The sequence below is a fragment of the Taeniopygia guttata genome, chromosome 4A, assembly GCF_048771995.1.
Source record: "Taeniopygia guttata chromosome 4A, bTaeGut7.mat, whole genome shotgun sequence".
In the NCBI taxonomy this organism is placed as follows: domain Eukaryota; kingdom Metazoa; phylum Chordata; class Aves; order Passeriformes; family Estrildidae; genus Taeniopygia; species Taeniopygia guttata.
In genome coordinates this window covers 5221961-5241419 of record NC_133029.1, presented here as the reverse complement: position 1 = coordinate 5241419, position 19459 = coordinate 5221961, and the positions used below count along the sequence as shown (strand labels likewise).

The 19459-nt window shown below is 52.6% G+C and overlaps 2 protein-coding genes across 7 annotated transcripts in view; both read left to right on the top strand.

The window, feature by feature from the left end:
- The window catches only part of EDA (ectodysplasin A), a 61631-nt gene extending 50000 nt beyond the window's left edge, over positions 1–11631 (top strand). The window contains exons 3-8 of one of the 6 annotated variants that reach the window (XM_030272471.4): positions 2074–2103; positions 5146–5325; positions 6645–6679; positions 6782–6833; positions 9808–9938; positions 11257–11631. In XM_030272471.4, coding sequence (XP_030128331.1) covers positions 2074–2103; positions 5146–5325; positions 6645–6679; positions 6782–6833; positions 9808–9938; positions 11257–11508 — 680 coding nt within the window. In that variant the 3' untranslated portion in view covers positions 11509–11631. The remainder of the gene's footprint in view (positions 1–2073; positions 2104–5145; positions 5326–6644; positions 6680–6781; positions 6834–9807; positions 9939–11256) is intronic. The other 5 variants (XM_072929059.1, XM_030272474.4, XM_072929058.1 and 2 more) reach the window with 5 other exon arrangements.
- A 4462-nt stretch (positions 11632–16093) lies between these two features.
- On the top strand, positions 16094–18883 carry LOC100223684 (transforming growth factor beta activator LRRC33-like). Its single transcript, XM_012573025.5, has 2 exons — positions 16094–16335; positions 16870–18883. Exons 1-2 carry the CDS (start codon positions 16231–16233, stop codon positions 18805–18807), a joined length of 2043 nt encoding a protein of 680 aa, XP_012428479.5. The 5' UTR covers positions 16094–16230; the 3' UTR covers positions 18808–18883.
- Positions 18884–19459: the final 576 nt, after the last annotated feature.

Below are 19459 nucleotides of genomic sequence, written 5' to 3'. Positions count from 1 at the left end.
TATGATGATATATAATTATGATATTATCTGTGTTCAACCACTGCATTTAACAAGCTTAAACATTCTAAAAATTATTTTAAAATATTTTAACAAGTTTAATGTTTAAATATTGGGTTGTGACCTCTGAAAACCCTGGCAGAAAGGATTTTTTAATTACCATTTTTTTCCTCTGCACATCAATGTTGGGACAACATCTATCAAGCCAAGTTTTCAAGCCTTACGCCTCAGCACCTCAGCACCTGAGAGGAATATTGATCTGGCCCTCAGCTTAAATTCAGTAACTTATTACCATTTTGGCCTAAATGGAGCAGTAGCTCACGAACTTCCCGTTTTGAGCAGAACCAAGGGAAATTCTGCTGTATCAGAAACTTCAGCTCCCTGCTCCAATTAAACGATCCCCCCTGCTCTGGGGAGGCGAACAGATGCAAACCCCAGAGAGACTCAGAAGCTCCCAAGCTTAATAATCCTGGTTTTCTTTCCCCCTCGTGTCAGGAATATTTTTGTGTCTGTCGAAAGCTCCACTTGCAGATCCATAACATCTCTCTCTGTCGTGCCTGGAACAGATGCGTGTGTTGTAATATAGACTGCGAACATTGACATCCCATGTGGTTCTCATTCCTCCCAGTCATCTTTGAAGCTAATTGGATCCAGCCAGCTCAAATGTGTCTGGCTGGCCACAGCTATTTGTACTTTCACTCTGGTTCTGGTGCTAATGGTGGGATCTATGGAACATGAAATAAACTCTCGTGACTCCGAGGGCTGCCGAGGCACAGCCGCTCGCGTCTCGCTGGGTTGGGATGGGCTGGGATCTTTAATAGGGATTTTTTTTTTCCTCTTCTAATGTTATTCAAGTGGCTACAGTGAGGACTGGTAGGGCTCAGAAGTGCAGAATCAGGAGCCTGGTTGTCCAGCCTGAAAGGTTTTGCAGTCTGGTGTGGTGTCCTAGTCGGATACTGGCATGGCATTGTTAGGAATCCATGTGTTTACCAACCTGTGAATATTATAAAAAAATAGTATAAAAATATTATTAAAAATTGGGAATTAGCAGAAATTATCATTTAGCTAGAAGGACCTTAAAGCTCATTCATCCCCATGGGCATGGACACTTTCCACTATTCCAGGTTGCTCCAAGCCCTGAGCAGCCAGGCCTTGGACACTTCAAGGTTTGGGGCAGCCCCAGCTTCTCTGAGCAACCTGTGCCAGACCCTCACAGGGAGGAATTTCTCCTTTAAATTATATAAATTATATTATCTTCAATTTATAGATAATGTATTTTACAGATAATGCCTTTTATAGATAATACCATCATTTTCCCATGACCCAACAGCACAATGTAGGAAAATCAATATTCCTGTTGGAAAGGCATCAGTAAGGTTGATGGGTTATTTCTCTGGTCCTTTTCCTGTCTTTCCTTTACCTGTCCACAGGAAAAAGGCTCTTCTGTTTGGAATTTACCTTTCCCCACCCCCTCAGACCCAAAGCAACCTCATTACTTTCAATTGGTTATAATTTTATCTCAGTTAAAGGTGATTTCAGTCATTGCTGTACTAAACCCCAGATCTTAGAGGGATTTCCCTGATGAATAGCAAGGGAGTGTTTGGGGATTTTTGCAGTTAATTCCCATGCATGATGAATTCTTGGGGAAGCTGTGGAACATGTTTCACACTTCAGCCTCTGCTCACAAAGTCCTGTCATTTCTCAGCTTCACTGTAAATATTTTCTCTCTGTACTCGGGAGGTTTGGGTTGCCATTGTTTCAAACAGCCAGTTCAGAATAATTCTTTACTTTTGTGGTTTTTTTGTGTTTTATTCTTATTTTTAAACAACTTGGCGCACAAGGAGTCAGCAGGGGGTTAGACCAGATATTCTTTAAAGGTCCCTTCAAACCCCAACCACTCTGTGATGCTCTGAAATTTGGGATACTCGTCTCAGCTGAGACCATTCCTGTGCTGCTGCATGGGCCACAAATACATCCATTGTCCACTTGGTAAATAAAATGGCAATGGGGATTTACTGTGATGAAATGATCCCTGAATTTCACTAATTTTCTTTCTTTTTTCTTCACCTTTGTTAGGTCCAAGTTCAGTGAAAAACAAGAAAAAGGGTAAGTTTGAGTTTTAACTAAATTTTCCTTTCTGTGCTTTGTGAATTCTCTTCAGCCAACACAAAGGAGAAATCAATGACAGCTTCCCTCTCCAGGAAAGGCTGGAATAACACCCACAAGCACCCCTTAAAACTTCCTTAAACACTGAAAGAAGTTAATTATGTTGTACAGAAGTAATCCTGAAGATTCTCCATTGAAGAGTTGAGTCAGTACCAAATACCAGGAGCTGTTGCTGTTTGCCAGCCTTGGCTTTCATCTCAATCCTGCCAACCTGCAGCTTGGATTCTCCTTCAGACCCACCAAACTCAGCATGAACACACTTTGCATCCTGCTTTTCCTTGTGTTAACCTCCAAATTATCATTTTACGAGCCCCTTCTGAGTGTTGCTCAGCCCTCAAGGTTTTGTGGATTTTGTGATGCTCCTCAGGCAGTTTGCATTGGATTGTTGGGATTTGGGTTATTCAGGCAACCCGGTTTGGGGGTTCCTGATGCCATCCTTGTTTCTGTAGGACTGCTGGGAGCACTTAGGGTCCCACATTTAGGGTCCCACACTTAGGGTCCCACATTAACTTCCAGGAGTTTGAGCGAGTCCAAGGATCTGAGCAGTCACGTTTTCCATGTCTATACTACTGCAGTAGCACATCAAATGGCTTTAATCTTTGCATGCAAACTCCAGAGCCACAGCTGAGAGGTGGGAACAGGCCACACTTAGCAACTTTATTTGTATTTACTCTGAGAAGCAGCGTAAAATTTTATGCTGGAGAAGTTTGTCCTAACAAAGCTCGACCCGCGTTCAATCGGCCCAACAAATAACAACTGATGGCTGTGGCCTCCGGAGCAATTCCAGAGGGGCAGGGGGATCTCCTGGAGCTGGATTGCTTACAGCTGTATAAAGTAGCTTAATTTTATGGTATTGTCACATTTAATTATTTTTAGAGTTCCAGTTCATTGTTTGATGAGTGAGGATTATGGAGAACTCCCTGCTTCTGCCTGCTCTGAGTTTCAGAGCCTGTGGGTATGGACATGGGAGACTTGGCAGGCTGGGATTTGGGTGCTGGGACCCTCCTTAGAGACCTGATAAGGGAGCTATCAGATAATAAATGGAATATCTTTTGTCTTGTGAGGTTTGTTAATGCAGAGAAGTGGTTGAAAGCCTCTGGGAAAGGCACAGAAATGTGTGGCTGGGATGAGCGATTGTGTCACTGCTCAAGCAGCAGCTCCCTGAGTAGCAGAGCAGATTTCTGAGTAGCAGAGCAGATTTTGGAGGCAGATGAGTTAAACCAGCTGTGATGTGCATCCCTCTTGGGAAAGGAAGCCTGGAGTGACAGCAGCAGCATTCCCAACTCCCTGTCTGCAATCCTCCCTTGGGATGGCCTGGATTGGAGGGATGTCAGTGAGAGGGGTTCGGTGTAGTTTAGGGAAAATGGGTGTGGTTCAAGGTGATAATTTCCAAAGCAGGGTATCATCTTGAGAAGAAGTACTGGATTAGAGGAAGGCTGGACTGTGGCCAGCTCAAATTGGAAGTCATGGCTGCTGATTTGGAGAGAAATATTGCTGTGGAGATTTGTCCCCTGAAGCCTTTTCATACTTTTTGTGGCTTTACTCACCCCTGCTTACTTTAACTTCATTGTCTGCACATCTAAATTATACCCACAGTTGTCCCACCCTGATGTCCTTGTGCCCTTGCTCCTGGCTAGTGGCCATCCAGAGACTCCCAGTCCTGTGCTAAAGCAGATGGATTTTTCCTCACACTTCTGTCCATTACAAGGATGGATATTAGTAGAGAAACAAGTACATAAATGTACTCAGAAACTATTCCAACAACTATAATTTCATATCCCAACAGCTGCTGTCATATAAATACAAGTTTAATTTTGTCCTACTGGGGACCTTGTGGCAGCAATTGAAGAGATTTTGCTCCATTTATGTTCCTTGGCAGAAAAGCTGTTCTAAAGTGGCTTTTTAAAAACTGCATCAAAAGAACATCATTTTTGTCAGGAATGTGGAAAACTGGGAGAGCAGGGACCAGGATTTCCCTGCAGAGTTGGTTTCAGCCCACTGTCTGTATGTAGAAGTCATTCCTGATGTGGTTATGTCATTTCTCTTCCTTGGGACGTGTGAGGTGTTTGAGGATCACGGTGAGGAAGAAGGTTTTTGCCACAAAGCTGGTAAAATACTGGGACTCATTGTCCAGGGAAACTGTGGCTACCCCATCCCTGGAAGTGTCCAAGGCCAGGTTGGATGGGGCTTGGAGCAACCTGGGATAGGAGAAGGTGTCCCTGCCCATGGCAGGGGTGGGACTAGATGGGCTTTAAGGTCCTTTCCAACCCAGACCAGTCTGGGATCTGTGATTGGAACAATTCCCCCATGTTTTTATCCCCTGGATGGGGTTAGTCCTTCCCAAGGCCCTCCCTCCATCCAAAACCCAAAATATTGAATTATTTTGAGGCGCAAGCAGCACAGGGCCTCCTCCAGCAACGCTGGGAAGAGCTGGAGCTCAGCTCTGAACTGCCCTCTGGAGGAGACCAAGCCATGGGGATCATCTCCCAATCCTAATCCTGTGCAACAGGTAGGAAAGATGATCCCTGCTTTCCATTGAAACCCAGCAAACAGAGCAACTGCAGAGTGGTTCATGTGGACCAGAACAGCCCAGCTGTGGCTGGGTACATTGGAATGTGCTGTGGGAACATCCTGACTGCATCCAGAGATCATCCCAGGTCCGCAGGGATGTGACCAGCCCCAGGGCATGGGATTTGAGGCTGACCCCATGCCAAGAGCAGGGTGACCAGAGCTGTGGGAAGAGCCCCCTGAGCCTCCATCCCTTGAGAGGCCCCAGAGAGTCCCCGTGCCTTGTTTGAGTGTAATTCCCAGCAAGAAGGAGCCTGCAGGGTGCTGACTGGTCCTGCCCCACTGGCAGCGTTATCCTCATGGTGTGGAGCCGTAAGACACCCACCCTGGCTGTCCTGAGCCAGGAGTGATCCATCCCCAACCTCCCACTTCCCACCCCACAGCCCCGGGTGATGCCTGTCCTTGTGTTTCCAGGTAAAAAGGCCGGTCCTCCAGGGCCCAACGGTCCCCAAGGGCCACCAGGGCCTCCCGGGCCGCAGGGTCCCCCCGGCATTCCCGGCATCCCCGGGATTCCAGGCACAACCGTCATGGGACCGCCCGGCCCCCCTGGCCCGCCGGGCCCTCAGGGACCACCCGGCGTGCAGGGCCCCTCAGGTGAGTGTCACAGACCACCCTGGGTCAGGGGTGGCTTCGTGTGGTGGAAAAACTTCTCCTCCAAGCCATGCTTCCAAAGAAAGGCTCAGCAGACTCTTGTTGTTCGGTCTCATGGTTGTTTATTGCAAGTTATCTAAAAGATTTTCTCCTTGAGCTGCTGTGGTTTGCTCACAGCTCAGGCAGAGGCACACACACACCCTGACATCCTCTCTGACTCCCGACTGCTGCTTCTCTCCCCGCCCAGGGCTGCTGCTGTCTTTTATATGGTACATTTTACATGTTTACAGTTTCTCCCCAATGCCTAATACCTATATTAAATGGTGCTTTTCTACTCTAAACCAATCTGTGAGTGCCAACATCACCAAGAACATGGAGGGAAGGAAGGAGAAAGAGGGAGGACAGGACAGGCCCAAATCCCTCCATCTTAAAACCTCTGACCCCCATGTACAAAACAGAAACCCCCCCTGTACAAGCATTAAAACTCCCGTGTACAGCACTAGAAAATTCTTCCCTCTACTCTCCATCCGTGCCCTCCGCTCCGAGCTGGACGGGCGGGAATGCCAGAGATGCCACCAGAGTGTCCCAACACGATGGCACAAGGCCTGGAGCAGGACTGGGGTGTCTTGGGCCATGTGGGACAGGGCTTGGAGCAACCTATGGAAGGTGTCCCTGCCCATGGAGGGGTGGAACTTGATGGGCTTTAAAGTCCCTGCTGAGCCAAACCGTGCTGAATTTCTGGGATTCTGGGATTCCATGGCTCTGAATGGCCAGGAGCAGCAGGAGCCTCTCAGCTCCGTGCTCTGCTGCCATGGGCATCTCCTCCTGAATCAGGATTTGGCTCCCAGGGAAGGGAGATGGAATGGATGACCTGCAGAGGGAAACTTGGCATCCTGGCAGCCAAGAGGTTTTATTGCCACTGTGGATCAGGGAATGGGTTGTGCAATTTTTCTTTCTAGTGGAAACCTGTTGAATAACAAAGAATTTTGATGGTTGGGCAGAAATGCTGGGAATAAGCTAGGGAAATATAGGATGAGTCTTTTTCTTCCTTATGTGCTTTTAAATATTTTTTTAATATTTAATATTTCTGTTTTATATCTTTTAATATTACCTGCACCCCATATCCCTCCTCCTGTTAAAGCAGAGGTTTTATTGGTTATTATGGAGTAAGAAAAGTGATTTATATGGGGCTTCAGGGTTATTTTGGAGTAAAAAAGTTATATATAAGGGGGTTTAAGGGTTATTTTGGGATAGAAGAACTTTTATTTATGGGATTTTTCACTCAACTTTCCTCTTTAATTATTTGGAATTGCCTTTTGCAGGTGCCTCAGACAAGGCCAGCTCCAGAGACATCCAGGTGTGTTGATCTTTCCATGGAAAAACTCAGCTTTGGGGGGCATTTTTGTGGACTGGCGCAGTGCTTCCCATTAATTCTCAATCCCTGTGCTCTCCCTTGCAGCCAGCTGTGGTCCATCTCCAAGGGCAAGGCTCAGCAATCCAAGTGAAGAATGGTAAGGATCTCTTGGTAATTGTGGGTACTGGGAAGAGCCCCTCCTGCACCCGTAGATTTCCTGGATCCCAGTCCATCCCACGACACAGCTCCAAGATGATCCCTGCCCATCCCTGCCCTGCCCAGACCCCCCAAGAAGAGTTTTGTGTGGAGTCTCCACCTGCATTTCCCCTGAGCTCCTGTTTATCTCCCAGATGATCCCTGCTCTGCACACCCCAGGAATTCAGTCCCACTGGATCTCCCTTCTCCCTCACCTCCAGGTACATCTTGTGCCTCCCCAGCCCCTCCATGACCAGGCCTTTTTTCCCCCAACTCTATATTAAGCCCTCAGTGGATCCTTGTCCTGTCTCTTCCCCATTTGCCCATTTTCCTCCAGTTTCCCAGGAATTTAAGGCAGGGAAGACCCAGTGGTGAGTGCACACAGAGGTGTCCATCCCTTCCTGGGACGCCCTGAGCACCTCTGTCCCCACCAACAGCCTTTAATCCCAGATCCTGCCGAGCCACTTCCCATCCGCAGGCAGCTCCTTGCTCTCCTCCTCCTTCCCAGATCCCCATCCAAATTCTCCTCAAGTTCCTGCTCTCCTTGCCAACAGCTGTGGCTCATTCATCACCTCCTGCCTCCCTGCTCTGGCTGTGCTGGAGAGGAGCTGGCTTGTCCCCTCCCTGAGTCCCCACTGCAGCTCCCCAGCGACCACATCCATCCATCCATCCATCCATCCATCCATTCATCCATCCATTCATCCATCCATCCATCCATCCATCCATCCATCCATCCATCCATCATCCATCCATCCATCCATCCATCCATCCATCCATCCATCCATCCATCCCTCCATCCCTCCATCCATCCATCCATCCATCCATCCATCCATCCATCCATCCATCATCCATCCATCATCCATCCATCCATCCATCCATCCATCCATCCATCCATCCCTCCATCCCTCCATCCATCCATCCATCCATCCATCCATCCATCCCTCCATCCATCCATGCATCCATCCATCCATCCATCCATCCATCATCCATCCCTCCATCCATCCATGCATCCATCCATCCATCCATCCATCATCCATCCCTCCATCCATCCATGCATCCATCCATCCATCCATCCATCCATCCATCCATCCATCATCCATCCATCCATCCATGCATCCATCCATCATCCATCCATCCATCATCCATCCATCCATCCATCCATCATCCATCCATCCATCCATCCATCCATCCATCATCCATCCATCCATCCATCCATCCATCCATCATCCATCCATCCATCCATCATCCATCCATCATCCATCCATCCATCCATCCATCCATTCATCCATCCATCATCCATCCATCCATCCATCCATCCATCCATCCATCCATCCATCCATCCATCCATCCATCCCCCAGTCCCAAACTGGGAGGGACTCCTGAGGGTGGGGGCAGCAGGAAGGGGCTGCAGATCCCCATCCACAAATTCCTGCCTCACACGTGGGATGGGGAGGGCTGGCTGCTGCTTCTGTGGGAAGGCAGCTTTCCCTGTGAGCAGTGGCAGCTGGAATTTCTCATGGACAGGGATTTGTGCTTGCAGCTTCCCAAAATTAAAAGGAAACCGCCCGTTCCCAGGGACAATGTGAGGGAAAAGATGCTGTTTGCTTACGTTCAGAAAGCAATTATCCCTTCATTACTGGGAATGCTGAGGGATTGCTGAGGGTTTCCAGAGGGAATGCTGCTCTCTAAGAGCGGGAATGCCCTGTGAGTGTCCTTCCCTGCTGCTCGGGAACAATCCAGAGCTGGGAGCCAGGAATGCTGTCCAGCTGCCAGCCTGCCGAGCTCCAACTGATGCACAGAATATTCTTAGCTGGAAAGGTCCCACGAGGATCATCGAGTCCAACTCTTAAGTAACAGGCCCATCCAGCAGGGAGAGGGGAGGCAGATGGAGACTGTGAGGAAAAGAGTGGGATTTGATAAACTGAGGCACCTACAGAGATTGGCTCAGTTTGGGCTCATAGCAAAGTCTGTCCCTGGGTTATCCCAGTAATCCCAAAGGACTAGGTGGTGGATCCATAAATCCCTGTGTTGAGGGACCCTTGTTAGGAGTTACTGTGTTGTGAGATATGATGAAATTTCCTACTTTGTTGTTATTCTGGCTTTAAAAAACCTTAGGAGTTGTAAAGGCAAAGGTTTTGTTAAAATGATCCCAATTACAAAGTCAGGAATGGTGAAGTGAAGGAATACCAGAATTAAAATCAATTGTGTGACCCAAAGCTGGCTTCCATTTGCCTGGAGAAGAGGAAGCTCCAGGGAGCCCCTTCCAGTGCCTAAAGGGACTCTAAGAGAGCTGGAGAGGGAACTTGGACAAGGGGTTGGAGTGACAGGACAAGAAGGAATGACTTTAAGCTGAAGGAAGGTAGATTTAGATGGAAGATTGGGAAGAAATCTTTCCATGTGAAGGTGCTGAGGCCCTGGCACAGAGTGCTTAGAGCAGCTGTGGCTGCCCCTGGATCCCTGGAAGTGTCCAAGGCCAGCTTGGACAGGGCTTGGAGTAACCTGGGACAGTGGAAGGTGTCCCTGCCCGTGGCAGGGGGTAGAATGAGATGAGTTTTAAGGTCCCTTCCCATCCAAACCATTCCGTGATGATTCCATGACAACCATTGCCATGGACACAGTAGGGAATGGGGATCAAACAAGCTCAGCTGCAGGGTCAGGAGGAGGCAGGTCCGTGTCCAGCCCTGGGATGAGCAGAGCACAGCAGGCCCTGCGCTGGGTTTTGAGGTGGAGAACAGAGGGTTGGAGGGGCAGGTGACCCCACAAACCATGGTGTGTGCTCAGAGCTAGAGAAGAGTCCCTGCTCCCACTCCCTAGCGTGTAACCCTGGGGTTCCCCCTCCGAATTCCCCCTCCCTGTGGTGCTGTGACTGTATTTGTGTTGCTCCTGCGCTTTTCCTCCTGACGGGTACTGAGTGACCGCCGTTTTCTCATACTGAGATCTTTCAGGTGGAGTCCTCAATGACTGGTCTCGCATCACTCTGAACCCCAAGGTGTTTAAGCTGCATGCCCGCAGTGGGGAGCTGGAGGTACTGGTGGACGGCACATACTTCATCTATAGTCAGGTAGAAGTGAGTACGGTCCTAGGCTAACTCCTCCTATTCTTGTGTTCCGGTGGAAGCCTTGCATGAACCACGAGAGGGCTCCAGACAACAGCCAAATGCCAGCAGCTTGTGCGGAGCTGTAAAGCTTCGGCTCAGGAGGGGTGTGGGGAGGAGTGTCACACCCCTGTCACCGCCAGGACACCGCCCGCCAGGGATCAGTCACTGAAAGCACACCAGTCCCGGGGTTATCCCTCCACTTGCTCATTTTCCGAGCCTTCCAAACCTCCCTGCAGGCAGCACGCTGAGCTCAGTGCTTTAAAAGACCCCAACACTGGTTATTTGTGGTTGTTTTGGAGCTCTGGAAGCACAGGACTCCCAGCCCAGGTGGTTTGGCCAGATTCCAGCCCAGGTGACTCCATTTGCCTCCCCCTGCTCTGTGTAGCTCCTCCCCAGAACCGGCTCTGGGATGAAGTGGGCCACGGATGTCAGGTGCTTTTCCATGGAATTGGTGACATGTGCCCAGTTTGGATGGGGACAGAAAATATAACTCCACATGGGTCAAAGTATAATTGTGTCCCAAGTGCTTGATGCTGATTGTGGCCACAGTGTTGGACCAGTGAAGCCTCATCATTTGTGGTCCATCAAGGAATCAAAAGGGATTCAGTGTTCAGGCAGCTCCTGCCTCCAAAAGGGCTGGATTTCCTTTCTCAGGAGGTAGCAGCTCCCTGAGACTGACTTCTCCTTGGACAGGTCTTCCTCCTGCAGCTCTTTGGAATCAGAGTATGGGAGAGGTTTAGGTGAGGACAAGCAGAGTCACAGGGACTTGGAAGTCAGGGAGTTCAATCAGTAGAAGCACTGTGAGGTGATTTCCTTCCAAGCTGTGGAGGTTGGGAGGGCCTTTTCCCTGCAATAGCTCATGCCTGTGCAAGCACCGAGTCCAGTTACCCAGGAGACAGCTCCCAGGCCACCTTAGGGCAGTTCTGATGTCACCACTAAAGGAGGCTCCTGGCTTCAGGAAGCAGGACTGGGCAGGTAAGTGCAAGAGGCCTTCAGTGGGGTGTGTGTGTCTGTGTGTGGGGTGCGAAGCTGTTCACTTCCCTGGAATAAGCAGGATGGTAGCTCAGCCTTAGGTACATGGATTCAGGGGTTTTTGCATGCTTGGGTCAGTCTGAAGTGGAATCAGAGAGGTTCCTGGTTGGTTTGGGGCTCTCCCTGCCTCGCACAAGTCACCTGTGAGCGCAGGTGTCGGGGCCAGGAGGGGCTGCACACACCCCCAGGACGCTGCGCTTGCCCCCCACACCCCGACCCCCTCCCTGACACCTTTCTTCTCCCCGCTTCGCATCAGGTCTACTACATCAACTTCACCGATTTTGCCAGCTACGAGGTGGTGGTGGACGAGAAGCCCTTTCTGCAGTGCACTCGGAGCATCGAGACCGGCAAGACCAACTTCAACACCTGCTACACGGCCGGGGTGTGCCTGCTCAAGGCCAGGCAGAAGATCGCCGTGAAGATGGTCCACGCTGACATCTCCATCAACATGAGCAAGCACACGACTTTCTTTGGGGCCATCCGCCTGGGAGATGCACCCGCGTCCTAGAGAGGAACTTGGCGTGGCCAAGGACACCCACGGAACTGCACAGTGCTGCTGTTCATAAAGCGTATCAGTATTTCAGGGGTTCTGTAATCCGGCCATAAAGGAAACTGATCCAGAGCTATTTATTCCTATATGTGAATGCAGGAAGCACAATTGTCCTCTGTGACTCGCGGGGAGACTCGGATCAAGCCAAAAAGCTGGTGGGGAGAGCGTTGTGAGGAGGAAAGGCTGTTGGGTGTGCCTTGTCTCAGTATTTCAAGTATTGCTGCACTGATACTCTGCTCTGTGATCTTCACACGAGGCTTGGTGGGAGAGCTGGGGGCTCTGCTCGGATGTCGGCAGGAGCATCCCTGGCGGGAGCGGGAGGACACGGACTCCTGCCCCAAAATCCCAGCCAGGCTCCTGCATGTGCACCCTAACGACAGCCAGGAAGGGGTTCTGGCTTCCTGCCTTCCCAGGGGGAGCTGGAAGGGCTGGGGGGCGAGGGGAGGTGGGTGAGACAGGGTCAGTGGTGTTTACATTCATCCTCAGGAGGAGGAAAAGTGCCTCGACCTAGAGCTTGGAAGCAAAAGCAGGAAGTGCGAGAGGAAGAGGAATAACTAGAGCAGGCTTAGCAGATAGGAAACTGCCTCCACATTCCAGAAACCACCAAATCCCAAAGAAAACGCCGATTCCCGGGTCCAGGCCTCTGCTCCTTTCAGCTCCTGCCCTTACCCCAGAGGTAACCTTGCCCCAGCGGGGGCTGCCTTCAAGTACTGCTGCTGTTACAGCAAGTTGAGTTGGGTTGGGGGTATTTTGGTTTTGTTTTTTTGTTGTTTTGTTTTGATTTTTTTTTGGGGGGGGAGTTGTTTTGTTCTTTTTAATTAATATTTTGCAAACCAGAACACATTTCTACAGGCTTCACCGAGCCGCGTAGAGCAGCCACAAGTACTTGTGACAACACTCGGAGGAAGTTTGTTATGTTTAAGAATAAAATATTCAAACAGGAATTTTTTTTTCTGTTTTAATAGCAACTGTCCTGCTTTTAGATGTGGCTTTTAGCCTTCCTCTCCCCACCCCTTTCCTTTTGGCACCCTTCTACCTAAAATAAGTGGTGATGGAGACTTTAGCAAAGGGAAAAAAAATGGGATTTTAAAATCCGGTCCAGCATGAAGTCACCACTTTTTCTTTTCTCTGAGCCCTGCTGGGTCTAGTCATAACTTGATTTCTGGTGACTAATAGAGGAGCTGGGACACTATTGTTTCTTTTGGCTTCTTGAGCAACTCTGTCCCGTTACCTCCCCTCAGCTGGGGAGACCTAAAGCCATAAGATGCTCTGAGCCATAAGAGGCACAAATTGCTCTGTTGTCTCAGCCCTTGGCTCACACTTGCTCAGCTTGGTTGGGGTTTTGTTTCCCTGTGTTTCTTTCCAGAGCTTGTTTGTGCTTTCAAGAGGGGAATGAAGTTGCAGCCCTTGTAGAAACGGGACAAATCCCAAAGTGACATCTTCAGTCTGGAGCAGGGAAGGTTTTGGGGACCTCAGTGCCTAAAGGGGCTCCTGGAGAGCTGGGGAGGGACTTTGGACAAGGGCCTGGAGTGACAGGACATGGGGGAATGGCTCCCCACTGCCAGAGGGCAGGATTAGATGGGATATTGGGAAGGAATCCTTCCCTGTGATGGTGCTGAGGATGTGGCACAGGGTGCCCAGAGAATCTGTGGCTGCCCGTGGATCCCTGGAAGTATCCAAGGCCAGGTTGGATGGGGTTTGGAGCAACCTGGGCTGGTGGAAGATGTCCCTGTCTGTGGCAGGGCATGGAACTGTTTGTTCCCCCAGCCCAGTGCTGTGATTCCATGATCTTGGTGCTGGCTCCATGCAGAGGTGGCTCCTGGTCACCTGCAGGGTGTGGGAGGGACGTGTGTCCCAGCGCTGTGCCGTGGCCACAGAGGGTCCGCCCTGCCTGGAGCATTCCTGGCTCCAGCCCTAGCGAGTGATGTCCCTTGCCAAGTGTTGCAGTTATTGGGAGACAAAAATTCCTCGGGGCAGCGGCGTTGGCTGCAGCCTCGCTATTCACAGGAGCCGTGCGCTTCGGGAAACAACTGCGTGACAAATGGGCTGCTCTGCCTTTTTAGTGGCTTCTCCTCCCTTCAGCCTCGACATGTGGGACGGGCAAGAGCCTTGGGGGCTCTTCACTGGGCTTTGTGGTTTTCTTTCCTTTCAAATGGATTAAGAGGGACATGTTCCTGTGACAAGAATGAAGCGGGACAACTGTGTACAGTGAGAACATGGAGCAAATCGTTAACAGGGCTGCTTCAGAACTGGCCTGAGCAGCAAGGCTGGGGGCAGCCATAAATAACAGGGGGTTGGGAGAGCCGGGGATGGAGTTTGCATTCCTTGTCCCCCGCTAGCAGGATCTGGGATGTGCTCCATGGCTGTGGGCAGGGGGAGGCAGAGGGAGAATCCCTTTGCTCTGTAAAAGGCCAGTGTTGCTGTCCCCTGTGGCGTGTGCTCGGGATGTTGCAAGAGCAGGAGAGATCCATTCCTGCGTGGAAGTTCTTCCTGGTGCGTGCTTGGGATGCAAGAGGAGGGCAGAAGGGAGCAATTCTTTCGTGGAATGTGTTAACAGGCTTTTTCTGGTGCTCACACTAACCAAAGTGTGAGTTGGAGACATGGAATTGGCTGCAGGTGGCCTTGGCAAATACAGCTCTTTCCTGCTCTCGGTGGGATGTCCCTCCCCAGCCACACCAGGAGCTCCCATGGAAGGTCTGCATGGCCACAGCAGAGTGTTGGTGAGGTCTGCGAGGGGACAGCTCCGTCCTTCAGGGTGGGAGAAGCACCATCCCCTGGCTGGGATCAGAGCTGCTCAGGAGTCACCTTCCCAGTGCCTGGGAATGCCGGGAGGGAAGGGCAGATCCAATGGACTTGGATGACCAGATATCCTGCTCCCAAACACCCGGGCTGGAGCCCATCAGCCACAGCACAGATGTGACCTGGGCAGGTGGTTCTGTCCCTGCTTCCTCCACACCTCAGTCCTGCTGCTCATTCCTCACATCCTTTGGAGACTTCTCCCACAAAAGCCTCCGGGGGAACAGGGATCTCTCCAGCAGATCCTGCTGGAGCCCTGGAGGCAGCAGGGAGGGCAGGAAGGCCAAGGAGCACAGGGTAGCTGGTTTCAGAGCAGATCTGTCTCTGCTCAGGCCATGTGCTTCGCTCTGCCTTTGTCACAATCCAAGGAAAGCCTCTCGCTGTTTGCCGGGCCTGATCCACGCCCAGTGCTCCCGCGAAGGAAGTTCACAGCTTGGGATGCAAATGCCCAGGGATTCTCTGCAGAAGTCCCTGATCCAAATCAGGGACTTTTCAGCTGCTGACAGGGGCTGTGTCACCGTGCAGACCCGTGTCCAGCAGCTGAGGTGCAGGGGGACGGGCCGGGCTTCCCGGGGTGTGGCAGGGCTGGATGTGCTGGTTCTGCTTTTGGGAGGGCGTGGGGGTCATCCCGAGGTCGGTGTTTCCCTGGCAGGAGCTCACATCTGCACAGATGTGCTGTGTGCTCGCTGCTGCCTCCAGCCCTGCCACATCCCCGGCACTGCCGGGCTCCAGCCCAAAATGCTGTCCCTGGGCTGTCACCGCTGTCCTGCCTGACCTGGACGCTGGGGACACTGGGCCAGCGCAAGGCTGAGTCACATCCTGAGGTGGCAGAGTGTTCCCCCACCACGCTGACTGTCAGAGGGTGAGGGATAGCTCAGATGTGTAACTCTGTGTACATATATGTTTATAAATAATCTATATTTATAATCATATTTATTTATGTATTTTATGTCTATATATTATTTTTTTCCGGCCAGACACCTCCAGGATTACAGCATGAGCTCTGTGGCTGAAACTTCACATCCTCGGACAACCTTTCAGCAGCCTGAGTTGTTCCTTCACATGGAATTAGCCACATTGAGCCAAAAAACCCCAAACTGTGCATTTTGGAGAGTGCCCCGTGAAGCATGAGGGGCGTGTCCCCAAGGAGTGTGTCAGCACTAGGTGGCACAAGGACATGGAGATGCCATCACCAAAACATGTCCCTGTGTGTGGGGCACTGCTCCCAGTGCGCAGATCCCACCTGGAGCTGCCACAAGGACAGATCCCTTCTTGTTCTGCCCTGGGCGAGGCGGTGACCCGGCAGCGACAGCGAGGAGCCCACAGAGCCCTGGAGAGGGAGAGGAGGAGGAGAGGGATCCCAGGCTGCACATCCCGCTGGGAAGCTGCTGTTTCCTGAGAGAGGCAGAGTCCCTGCGGCTGGGGACGGAATGGCACTGCCTGGGTGTGCCAGTCGGGTGATCCCACAGCCAGGAGCTGTCCCTGGCTCAGGATGGCTGCAGAGCCCTCGCCAGCTGCCCCTGGTGTCCCGGGAGCTGCCACATCCTGTCCCTGGCACAGGGAAACTCCCCCAAACCCTCTCAGCTTTCCTACGTGCCACCTCTGCCTCCTGGCATTTGATGTCACAGCGGACCCAGCCTGTCACCTGAGCTCCCTCCTCCCCATCCTGCCGTTTCTCTTTCCCTTCCCTGTGGCTTTGTGCCGTTTTTCCCCCTCTGCGAGCTGATGTCTTTCTTTTCCCACTTCCGTAGCTACGAACACCCACATGCCTTATCTCCTTCCCCCATCCCATCCTGAAGCCTATTTATACAGAGCCTGGCTCCTGCCCAGCCTGCCAGCGACGCCGCAGGAGCGGGACGGGGCTGGCAGCGCCCGCAGCCCAACATGCTCTGGGCTGCTCGGGGATGGTTCCTGCTCTGGCTGCTCCCGTCCATCCTCAGGGCCCGGGCTAGCCCGGAGTCGAGGCCCAGCTCCCCTCTGTGCCAGCAGGTAAGGCTGTTTTCCAAGGAGCACCTGGGCTGGGATGGCTCCAGCAGCGTGGCTGGGGCTGCCAGCATCACCCTGGATCTCCTCCCTGTGGCTTTCACCTTCCCCTCCAGCCTCCATCTCTTTAACTTTGTCTCTGTTTTCCTGCCTTGGAGCTGGTCTCCTGTGAGGTGGGCCCTGGCATCCAGCTGCTCCCACGTCTTTGCCATGCCTGAGGTGCTCAGAGGATGGAGAGCAGGGATCCAGTGAGGCAGCTGGGAGTCTGGATGGGGAACAGCAGGTTTGTGTCTCCCCAGAAAGAAATCAGCAGCTCCCCATCCAGATTCCCAACTCCAGAGGAAACTGGAGAAAGAGGAAAGGTGGAACCTACACAGTGCCCTTCCTCTGCCTAAACAGGGATGCTCTGGATCAGCTGGGCTTGGGAAGGGGGAGCAGTGCTTTTTCCCACTTCTCCTGCCCATCCTGGACAGCAGCTGGCTTGCCTGGAGCTGTGGTTTGTAGCCCCCCCTCACTCACACCTCTCCTGTCTTTCCACAGAGCCCCACGAAGGTGTCTTGCAAAGGAGTTGGCCTGCAGAAATTTCCCAAGGGGCTTGACCAAGGAATTAAGTACCTTGAACTCTCCAACAACTTCATCCAAAACCTGTCAGGCAGCAACATGCCAGGATTTGGGCAGCTGGAGTACCTGGATGTGTGCTCCAACCAGCTGGAATCCGTGTCAGCCGCCGCCCTGGCTGAGCTGCCTCGGCTGCGCTCGCTCCTCCTGGGATCCAACCACCTGGACCGGAATTACTTGGCTAACGGGGAAGCTTTCCATCTGCTCAGGAATATAGAGGTCCTGGACCTGTCTGTGAATAACCTGGAGAGCCACATGGCCAGCTGGTACATCAGCAACCTCACCAGCCTGAGGGTGCTGGATCTCTCCGGGAACACAATGACCAAGCTGCTGGCAGGGACCTTCCGGAACTCACCGCGGCTGCGCCAGCTTGACCTCAGCAACAACTACATCATGGAGATCCAGGAGGGAGCCTTTGAGCCTCTGGAAGAGCTGGAGGTGCTGAACTTGGCTTTGAATTCCCTCCACTGTATCTCTGGCTTCAGCCTCACGCAGCTGCGAGTTTTAAACCTCAGCCACAACGCCCTGGAGCTCTTCTCCGAGGAGGAGGGAGCGGAGCCCTACCTGCTCCGAGTGCTCGACTTGAGCCATAACAGACTCCTCTATTTTCCAGAGCTCCCCAGAGCCCATGATCTCACACACTTAAACCTCTCCAACAACCTCATTGCTTCCCTGCTCCCAGGCTCCCCCCATCCCAGGGAGTTCGTCCTGCCCTACAAGGAGATGCAGAGGTTCAACAGGACCGTGCGTCCCGTGGCCGCCCTGACACATGTGGCTGACCTGGATCTCAGCAATAACCGCCTGGAGCTGTTCCCATTTTCCTTCTTCCACGGTCTGGGCTCCCTGCACAGCCTCAGCCTGGCAAGGAACTGTCTCCAGGACGTGGCCAGGGAGTCTGTCACCAATGGCACGGAGCTGTCCGTGCGCTCGCTGGACCTCCACAGCAATGCCCTCCGTGTGCTGCCACGCTGGTTCTTCGATTCCCTGCCTCACCTGGAATCCATGGATCTGGGCTCCAACTGCCTCCAGCCTTGTGAGAGCCAGGGCAGTGACCAGGGAAGGGATTTGGGAGGGGATTCTCACACATCAGCCCCCAGAGACACCTGCACCCCCTTCTACAACGTGCCTCGCTTGAAGCACCTGAGCCTGTCCAAGAACAACATCTCCAGGCTGCAGCCCCATGCCTTCAACCGGACCCCACTGCTCTCCCTGGACCTGTCGGGAAACAGGGACTTGTCCATGCCCACGGGAGCGCTGGCAGGGCTGGAGCTGTCCCTGCAGGAGCTCTCTCTGAGGGACAACCAGATGGACGAGGCGGCGCTGCCCTGCCTGGGCGCGCTGCGAGTGCTGGACCTGTCGGGCAACCACCTGAGGCTGCTGCCCACGGGGCTCTCCTGCTCCCCTCTGGAGAGCCTGGACATTCGGAATAACAACCTGCAGGCCTTGGGAACAGTCAGGAGCTGGTCCCACAGCCTGAGGGCGGTGTCCATGGCCGGGAACCCCTGGAGCTGCTGCTCGCTGGGCTGGCTGGACGCGCTGCGTGCGGCCGGAGTGACCGTGCCGGACCTGCGCCAGGCCCGCTGCGTCTTCCAGGAGCGCGGCCGGAGCGTCTCGGCCAGGATCACCGACACTCCCCGCTGGATCTGTCCCCAGCCCAAGGACACTGCCTCCCTGGCCCTGCTGCTGGCCCTGATAGGCATTTCCCTGCTCGGTGCCTGGGCTTTCTGCCTCCTGAGGAAAGGGAGGAAGGCTCCGGGATGTGCGGGACTTGAGAGCAACAGGGTGGGAGTGTCCCAGCCCCATCCCAAAGGACAGGGGCCAGCCGAGGAGAGGCCACCTGACAGCATCACCAAAGTGTAGCCCAGACCTGCAGCCATCAGCCAGAACTCTAATTATTATTAATAATATTAATATTAATAATATTATTGTGGTGTAAGTCTCGCTGGTACCTGCGTGATTTTTGAACCCAGTGACAGGAGTGTGGGGGGTGCTGGGCTCTGAGCCACCTCCCCTTCTCCAAAAGGGACATTCCCCAATCCTCTCTGATCCCTGCCAGAAACTAAACACAGAATTTGGGGTGCCATAACACATTCCCATCTCAGGAAACCAAGCCCTGAGCTGGCTGCACTGAGCACCCCTCTCCCTCCACATCACACTCAGCTGGCTGGGAATTGTCTCTATGGTGGCCACCTGGCTGTTTCCCAGCTAGCCCAGCAGCCCCTTTAAGAAGGTTTAATAGCTCTGCTAACTCCCTGCTACTGCTCCTGAGGCATTCCCTAATCCAGGAGGAAGCAGGAGGGACTGGGAATGGTGCTTGATGGTGGCTCTCAGTGCTGGGATGAGGAGGGGGTTTCTGTGGGACCCTGCCCACCTCTCTGCTGCCTTTCCTTGCTGCAGATGCTGGGAGGAATTCCACCCTGTCCTCACCCACTGGGATAATGGGAATGGGAGAAGTGGGGGTCTGTGCTGTCCCTGGCTGGCACAAGATGTCCCAACCTCAGTGCCAGGACCC

Coding starts and splice junctions, on each gene's coding strand:
- LOC100223684 (XM_012573025.5), top strand. CDS start 16,231: ATGCTCTGGGCTGCTCGGGGATGGTTCCTGCTCTGGCTGCTCCCGTCC. Junction 16,336..16,869: donor GCTCCCCTCTGTGCCAGCAG/GTAAGGCTGTTT, acceptor GTCTTTCCACAG/AGCCCCACGAAGGTGTCTTG.